A 9273-nucleotide genomic window follows, 5' to 3' on the forward strand; every position below is an offset into this window, starting at 1 on the left:
CACTCAATAGCGTTTTTGTTTCTAAATTTCGACAATTAGTAATTTACTATTAATATTTCTGTGGCGCGTATGAAACTTTTGTTTAACACGTGATGTTATACAAGGTGCGATCCCAAAATCCCGCGACTAGTTTTCTAGCCTAAACAAGGGCACCACTGTGATGCGCACGCAGCTGACGAACGCAGTGATGTTCATGACTCGTTATACCAAAGAGCATCGTTCTGTGACCATTTGGAGCTGCGCTACAGGTGTTTTCCTAAGCACGTGCGCGACAATTATAGGGATTTTAGCATGGAATGCAAAGCAAAGCGAAAGCAGACATCAGTTTTGCTTCAGACTTGGCCAATTTCAAGTAAAGACCTTTTAAATTATTTATCAAGCTTATGGCAAAGGAGCAGTGAGGCATGCGAGGTGATTTGAGCGGCACTCGCGATTCAAGAATGGAAAAAAAAACATTACTGGAAGACAAAGATATGTAGGGCGACTTTCCCGCATCTCTCTTTGTGTTGTGTAATTCTTAAAGCCCAAGTACCGCTCAGAACTCCTCGCACGCCTCACTGCTTCTTCGACATAAGCATCCCAAGGTATTTGAAAGGTATTTCTTTGAGATTTTGCGACTTTGACGCAGAGCTGATGGTCGCTCTCGCTCAGGTTAGTAGTCCAGACTGATCGCCATGCTCCTGCACGTGGTAAGAAGAAATCATGTTTTGTGTTGTTCACGAATCCTTTTGCATAAAGAGACATAAAGGCCTTTGACAGCCGTCCGCGCATCACCGTGCTGTTTTCTTCTTTTGTGTTGCAAATGTAGCCTCATATGTTCTTGGATCGCACTTCGTATAATTCTGGCAGAGCCTTAATATTATCTTGATAATTTCATACATGACTTAATATCTATTTTCTGCAATTTTGTCAGGTTAATAAATACATATAAAAGTAACAACTCACCTTGTCCAGCAATTCGGGCGGACAGTTCAAGAAGTACTATTAACAGTGCCGCCAAAACGGCGCTCTGAGATTTCCAGAGCCACATATCTATTGACTTTTTGAAATCAGCGCAGCCCGAAATAACAGACAGGCAACTCCAGCAGACAACGATATATTTATATTCAGCGGACTGAAATAAAAATTAGGGTGTTCTAAGCTCTGAGGTATGAGAAAAGAACGGTTTGTTAGAAATGTGATCCGTGAACCATTGAATAAAAAGTAAATAAAGAGGTGAGCGGGTTGATGTTACACATATCGGTGTAACAGTTATGTGTAACACAGCTGTTACACAGTTAAGCTAGCTGCGTACCTGCGTTTGAAATGTTTGGTGTTTGTACCCTTCTTCATGCGTCGTCTCCAGTTGTTTTCTTTTTTTTTTTTTAATACCGTGAACCTTTGTTGAAAAGTATTAATTGTACCTAATAATGTGCCCTCTTTTTGAATACTGCATAAATGTTTAGCATGTCTGTTTCTAGCATTTTCTTTGTAGCTGCCGCAGTCTTTGAATAGACCGTTTTCTCAATGCACATGCTCGTTATTAGGAAAAACAGCGTATGTGTAAATTTAGAACTCATAGAATGACGATGAAGCGGAATTTTCTAGCATTTCTAGGCTTGTAAATTCTGCGTTTTTTTAGAGAAGAGCTGAGGAAGAAAAACTTGGAGAACGGCGTTCAATCAATATAACAATTTTCTGTAACGTCGATGTAAAACCTAAAATAGCTACCAACCAATGGTTGTGTTCTTTTGTCTCATGAGGTAGCCATTTCCTGGCGACTTTATCATTTGCCCTTTGGACTCGCCATGGGTGGCCGCGTGTTGTTCGCTCTGAAGAGGAAGAGCGCGCCTACAAGGATCGTCGGCGCGCACAACAGCGCAAATTCGTGCGAAACGTCGAGAAGCCGAACGCTCAGGGGCCCAACGTAGTGCGGCCGATGATGTAGGTCCATCGGCTTCGATTGATCCTCCACTCACCGACGAAGAACGTGCCCGTCTAGAGCGTCAACGGCAACAGAAGCGGGGTGTGTAAACGTCGTCGCCGGGCGAAAATGACCGACGAAGATCGGGCCGCCGATGACAAGCGGAAACTAGTAGCTCTTGTCATAAAGATAACAGCTTCGCTGGTCCTCCACCTTCACGTAAAATAAATGGGCTCCACATTTTTTTTGCGTGTCTGTGATTAGAACTTGTATAGTTTTTGACAACACACACAACCACAACCGTTTGGGTGTCAGTGCCCCTTTATGGGGTATCCACACGAAGGAGAAATCCGCCACTTACCTCCGCGGCTCGCGCATCACCTGAGACATATGCCATCCCTTTTTGACGCCTCGCGGCGCCGTCCTCCTCCGTGGCAGAGGCGCGGAGGCTTCTTTCTGTCGGCACGAAAGCTCCGCAGATGGGCAGCGGAGTAGTTCGCACTTATTTGCTTTTAGCGATACTCTTTTTCCTCGTCTGGCTGCGGGGGCCACAGTGTACTTTTCGCGCTTTCGGAGTAGCTTGTGCCATTACTACTGTAGTTGAGCAATGGTAGAATGGCAAAGATGAATGACGACGCTGATAGACCCGTGCGGGCCGGCCGATAGTTCAACAAAAACGTCACGGGGTACCTGAGGGAGTCTTCGATACACCACGGAGTCGCTTTCTAGCATCTCTTCGTACCACTGGTTCGCTATGACAAGTTCTTTCTTCTCCATTCAGCCTTTCACCCAGAACCTTCATTTTAGTAGGTAGAATGTCCTCGTCCTTCGTTTCTAGCAGCACTGCTGCCATAACGGCATACGTCCGCTTCGTCTGCGCCTTTATTTTCCTACTCTCAACTACGGCGCGCGCGCTCTCTTCAGTGTGCTCCGAGCGTTGTTTCCGAGAGTGCAACCGCTAAATTCGGCTGGTAACACTGATATCTGTCAAGGCTCCCCGCCACCCGTGTACATGCTAGAACCGAGGACAGAGTTTCCCGGGTTGCTGACATCACGACATCCGTCCGCGGAGTTCTCCTTCGTATGGAGCTCAATAGTGTTATCGGGCCCTGCTCGCATCGCCTTTTCATTCGCATCTCGTGCTCTTTTTGCCAGTGAACTGGAAGTGCGGCGGACATGGCCTAGTATGCAATAAAGAAATAAAAAAAAGCGGACATGGCCTAGTCAATAGCTTGTCTGGCTCGCAACCGAAGGGTCGCGAGCTCGAATCCCAGCTAAAGTCCATCAAATTTTTCTTTAAGGCAAATTAATTACTTTTAATTTGAGACATGCGGGGACCTTTAATTCGCACTACATGTCATAGTTTTAATCACTTTCATTGCACGCGTGACGTCACGTTTCACGCGGGCGTTGTGGGTTGCTTGTAATTCCCGTGCGAGGTGATGTGCCTGTGACGTAATGAATCTATTGAACAATCAGGATTTTTTTCGCAACACCACTAACATGGGCTTTTCTGCGACACGAGGTCCTTAACGCTATTGCGTTAAAAATGCTTTAAAAGCAGTGTCTGATTTATTGCCTGTAGCTCTATTTTGGTAGTGAAATGGTATCTTCGGCAACTTCGCAGTCGTACCCATCGATGAAAAACACTTTCCAATCATGGTGGACGACGTCCTCTCCAGATCTCAAGAATGTATGAGTCCCTTAGAAATTACGCACGAGCTGCCTGTTGGAGGAATCTTAAGATGTTTGGATCTCCGTCTGGTGGAGCTACCCCCATCACGTCTGCTGGTCCTATGAACGAAGAGGGAAAACAAACACTCCTCCGCTTCAACTCTGCGCGCTCAAAACTAGTCAAGAGACATAGTGCGGTCATGCCTTAAGAGGTCAATCATAACATCATGTTCACGTTGAATACATGGGAGCTTCGACAAGCTAATCGCAAAGCTGAAGTCCGCAAGGTACCCTATGTTCTTACTGGTGTTAGTGGTTGAAAATCGCCTCAAAGAAGTAAAGTTCTATCTGGATGAGCATAGTACCGGCGTGCGGTCGTGTATTACTACTGCATGATGCACGTTAAAGACCCCAGGCTAGCGGCTGTACTGTACTGGCTTAATTTCTCATCTACAGCTGGGAGACTCGTCGCCCGTGAACACAGACTACGTTCTAGGCTGTATAAACGTACACGCAACTCAATTGTTTTCTTGTTGTAATGAGGTGGTGTCAAGCTAACAAGCAGCGGCAGGACAAGAAGACCAGTCATCGTTTCGTATATCCACGATTTTTTTCACGGTCTTAAGAAAACCGCGAAGAGGGGTGTTGATGTAGTGTTTTCAGATCCGAACGAATTTTCCAGCCTGTGCGAAACGTGACCACACTCTCGAATCGAGCAACCTGCTGCATCAAGAAGAATTGAACGAACTTTGTGCATTGCGTTAAGAGGGTTGTCTATTCATTCGCCCTTTCCCGTTAAAAAAAATGCGTATGACAAATTCAACGGTGTCTTAATGACCGCCTTCATGAAAGTACCAACAGCATCGTCAACACTATCTCTGGTTAATAGACCGATCTCACCAGCTAGTTTGAGTACGCCACCGCTGCCGCCACGCATCGTGGAAGCTGTAGTCTTTCTGCACTCGCGACAACCCTGCTGTATCTCTCTGCGAGCAGAGCACGAGGCGACTTGAGCTCTCTCGTGAACTGGCGTCTGCCTCCTACGAACTACAGTTATGGCGGCGTCACGCATGCGTGCAACGCTTGGTGAGATCGGTCTATTAGGAATTCACTGTCGGGATTGTGGCTGTTAGGCGCATTTCAACAGCACCGTGTTAGGCAAAAGTGTCAACCAACTAAGAAGGGAAATGATCGAAGCTGAGAATATTATACGACTGGAGGACAAATGTGTTAGTAGGCCGTCTATAATATTGTCACAAAAAGAAAATGATTATCTAACCGCAAGTGTGTCTAGGCTTTAGAAAGAAATTATTTCTTATTCAATTTTCTTCTTCTTCCTTTTTTTTTTCATTTGAAAATCGTCTTAATTTGAAGTAGAAGTAGAAGCAGAAGTTAATCTCTCAATACAGAGTTGTTAGTGAACGTTTTGTGAGTGTTCTGTTTTCGTGTGTTTGGAAGCTTGAGCGACAGTTTTTCGAGTGCGCTCTAACGTCGACCAACTTAAACACTAATGCCCTAATTATGAAACAAGCCGCTCCACTGTGGTTGCAAGCCTTGTGTTTACTTCCCCGCACAGCACGTTGTAGCCAGTTTTTTCTATCGTAGTATTTGTTTTTCCGTTTGTGCTTTTCGCGTGCGTCTGCAATTGTCGTCTTGAATTATTTTCTATATTCACTCAGCTGGAAGCGATGCTTCACGGGCAGAAAAATCGCTTTTGCATCAACATGGACACAGTCAAAGCCAACGTTCAAAGCCGCAACTTGCGGCAGGTCTTATCTCTATGGAGCAACGCCGTGGTGAGCTTGAAAACGTCTAGCGCTTATTACAGCGCGCTACTTTGAAGGGCCGTTTCTCTAGGCACCGTAGTATATTTAAACAGCAAAACAAAGGATCGCTTTTTTGTCGATTTCACCTCCCTCCCTCCCTTAACGCTAAAATTCCAAACCGTAAATATAGGTACTTGCAATCATATTTCAAGACTGTTCAGTCCTTCCCACAGAGCGCAATAGCTCTCGGGGAGAAGTCAACAGGAGATCACAAACGACAGTCAGGTTGGCCACTGTACGCTAGGAGCTACGGTTGAGACCAGCGTTACAATAGGACTGTGCGCAGGGGTGCTATGTTGCGCTTTTTGCACTCCCAGGAGACTTGGAAGAGGGAAGTGACGTCAACGACACAGCAAATGCAGATTGGATGTTGGCACAAGAAAACGAAATCAACACCCAATCTGCGTTTGCTGTGTCGTTGACGTCACTTCCCTCTCCCTAGTCTCCTGGAGGGCTATGTTGCGCTTTTTGCACTCCCAGGAGACTTGGAAGAGGGAAGTGACGTCAACGACACAGCAAACGCAGATTGGGTGTTGATTTCGTTTTCTTCTGTCAACATCCAATCTGCGTTTGCTGTGTCGCTGACGTCACTTCCCTCTCCCTAGTCTCCTGGGAGTCCAAAAAGCGCAACATAGCACCCCAGGGAGTCCAAAAATCGCAACATAGCCTTCCAGGTCGATCGATAGCACCGTAATTCCTCAAGCGGTCTTAAACTCTTTAATGAAAAAGCGGAATGTCAACCTGCGACACCCCGCGCCTCCGATCACGGCCCAACCAGAGGCATCAATGCCCGACAGTTTACATTTCATTTTGCTGTTAGACCACTGATACGCCAACACAGGGTCACATCGATGACAATTCCAGTTTTTGTTTTTTCGTTCTCAACGCACAACACTGCCATCTCGATGTTGCTGACACGCAGAAATACAAAACCCCGTTCATTGCCGGTTGGCACTCGGCATCGGGAAACAGAACCGAACTCAGCACAGAAGACGCGCAGGCACCCAGTAGCAAAACCTGTCTTGGACGCAGTTCTTGCGATTTCCATAACGTCGCCAACGTCAACACGTCGTTCCACAATCCGGAGGCCGCTATCTAGCCCAGTGTACGTAGCGCTGCTGGCACTGCTCCGGAACTTCGCGGTTTCTAACGGCTTCGTTTGCTCGTTTGACAAAATTAGTGGTAAAAACGTCAGTGCAACCGAGATATTCTGAAAGTTTCATTTGGGGGACGGAATTACAAACGGCCTTCGCTGGATGTGAGACTCAATCAGCTGAACAACATTTATAATTCAAAGCGCGCGACGTACTCGAAAAACGAAACCTAAAGAAGATGAGGCGGAAGGGCTAAACTTTTCTGCCCTCTGCCTGGACGAAAAAAACGTCTCGTTTCTCCCTTCTTCTCGTGTCCGCTTGGGGGCTTGCTTCTTTGTTTGTTTGTTTCTTTCGTTTAGTAATGTCGAACTTCTTGGTCAAGTCTTTGTTTCAAGAAGACAAAACGTGCTACACAAGAGGTGCTATATTCACTAGACGCCATTGTTGAGCCCGCGCTGTCAGGAGTGCATCGTCCAAGCTCGATTGCTTGTCGTAGCACGAACTCTGCAACAATGCTAAAGCAGACGTGTGGCTGCGATAAACATCGCCTAACCGTGCCTCAACGAAAATACCTGACTGTTGTTATGACAACGTGCATTGGCGTAGACTACGGGGGGGCATCGGGGCTCGTGCCCCCCCCCCCCAAGGGCCCGGGCCATGATCCTTACCGAGACGCTGTTAAGGCCGGTTCACACATGCAGTCATCCGCTACTTATCGTCTGCAATGAGCAAGAGTTTTGACAGTGGGATACAAGGCTGGTAGACGCTGCCGTCCGCACGCGCTTAGCGCGAGGTCAGCGCTCCGCTTGTAGCGCTCCGCTGCATGTGTGAACAGGCCTTTAACGTGCCATGTAACGAGCTTCTAGTAGTGGCGTGTAAACAAAATAACGCCCACGTTTCCTTTATTGACAAAATACATAGGAAATGGAATTTCAGCGTGTTTTCGTTAGCTTCAATCTCCAGTTCTGGCAAAAAAATAACGCCTGCACCCCCCCCCCCCCCCCCCCCCCCCCGGCCCGGGAAAATGGAAAGTCTACGCCGCTGACAACGTGTGTCTTATATGTTATTAACGCATATAGCATATTGTCCACTTACATATTATAAACGAATGACGTAGTATCCTGAAGTATCAATAAAAAAGGTTTCTGAATTTTTAGAAACTAAGAATGGCTACTTTGTAGAAAAAATGTTTGAAACGCCTGTCTAGTGCTTTATAAGGTCGGTTTCCAAATAGTCTTTTTAGTTTATCTGCCTAACAAATAAAATTAATAGTACAAAAATAAAAGCATATACACAAAATCTATTTTTATGCATTTCACTTATTTACTTAAGACTTTTTGGTATGGTAACAAAACGATAAAGCAATGCTCGGAACAGCAGGACTTTCCACTCTCTACGATATAGTCCCGCTTTCCAGATTTAGGCGCTTCAATGAAGGCGACGTTATGCGGCAAATCCGGTATAACGAAGATGTCGGCCTGCTCTCAGTGAAGATTTGTCGTAGCTTTTCCCGTTGGGAGATCATACGTTACTCAATGTTTTGATATCACAGGTAAGTTCAAGTCACTGTAAAGTGCCAAGGGGAGATTAAAAAAAAATAAGAGATGGAGGTTTTTTAATTATCGACGCCCAATCCTCCCACATTTTGGGGAATCAGCTGCATTTCCGCGTCAATAACAAATAGATAATTAATGGTGGGCATATTATCTTTATATATTTGTAAACAATATTTAAGGACGCGCATTTTGATATGTTTTAGGAAGTAATATGAAAGATGGTTTATCTGCAAAAAATTGTGGATATGTCTCAAAAACGCGTTGTTATGCCATGTTTGATTCTTTTGTTTACATAAAAAATATTATTGATATTTTTTTTTACTTGTTTGTGTATGTGTTGTATATCTTTTGTAAGATGGACTAAAAAGTTATGGAGATGTGAAAGCTTCCATGAGGAAATGACATGAGGAAATGACAACTGTGCAAAGTAGCATCGTGAAATCTCCATTTCCACGCCTCAAGCTTCTCTATTTTATATCTCAGTGAAACAAATTGCCAAAACGTTATATATAGCTGAATTTTCCTCCCAAGAACATGATTTTCATATCTAGTTTTAACAAAATTATCTAAATTATGACCCGGACCATCATTGCATAAACTGACGTGAAATCACCCCACTAAATTTAGCGGGGAAATCATACCACTAAATATAGCTGAAAATCATTCCCGCTAAACCTAAAAAAACAAATCCCCCTAAATTTAGCAAAAATTTTTCCGCTAAAGGGGAGGGGAGTAGGAGAGGAGGAGGGGAGGGTACGGAGAGGGAGAAGGGGCATACCCTCCCCTCCGTACCCTTGCTTCCTCCTCCTCAAGAGCTGCGCTGCAATTCGGCATTTCAGAGATTTGCAAACGTCTTTCATTTTTTCTTATCTTCATAAACAACCTTCCATATATAACATCTCCTGCAAAATAAGATTTTTTGCCGATGACTGCTTTATTAAAAACATCACATAAGACACTGGTAATCCCTTGCTCCAAAATGATCTCATAAAAATTAACGACTGGTGCGGAAAAGGGCGCGTAGTGGCCGTGTTTCTGTTGTCTCCGTTTAACATCGCAGTGTTGAAAACGAGGAGACAGGGTGACTGCGTTTGAAACGCGTTTTCGTACCTGCGCGGGAAGCCGCCTTCGGCAATAAATACAGTTCGTGAAAGCTCGTCTTATGTTATTTTTATTTGCTACAACTTTCGCTTGGAAAGCAGACTTTGGATGTGTGCGAA

At 45.1% G+C, this 9273-nt stretch overlaps 1 protein-coding gene across 1 annotated transcript in view; it reads right to left on the reverse strand.

Moving 5' to 3' along the window:
• Window positions 1-1030, reverse strand: part of LOC120838176 — an 88786-nt gene extending 87756 nt beyond the window's left edge. The window contains exon 1 of the mRNA XM_040207965.1: window positions 946-1030. Within this exon, the coding sequence (XP_040063899.1) occupies window positions 946-1030 (85 nt within the window). The remainder of the gene's footprint in view (window positions 1-945) is intronic.
• Window positions 1031-9273: the final 8243 nt, after the last annotated feature.

Source organism: Ixodes scapularis, unplaced genomic scaffold, assembly GCF_016920785.2.
Source record: "Ixodes scapularis isolate PalLabHiFi unplaced genomic scaffold, ASM1692078v2 PGA_scaffold2__306_contigs__length_199485367, whole genome shotgun sequence".
In the NCBI taxonomy this organism is placed as follows: Eukaryota; Metazoa; Arthropoda; class Arachnida; order Ixodida; family Ixodidae; genus Ixodes; species Ixodes scapularis.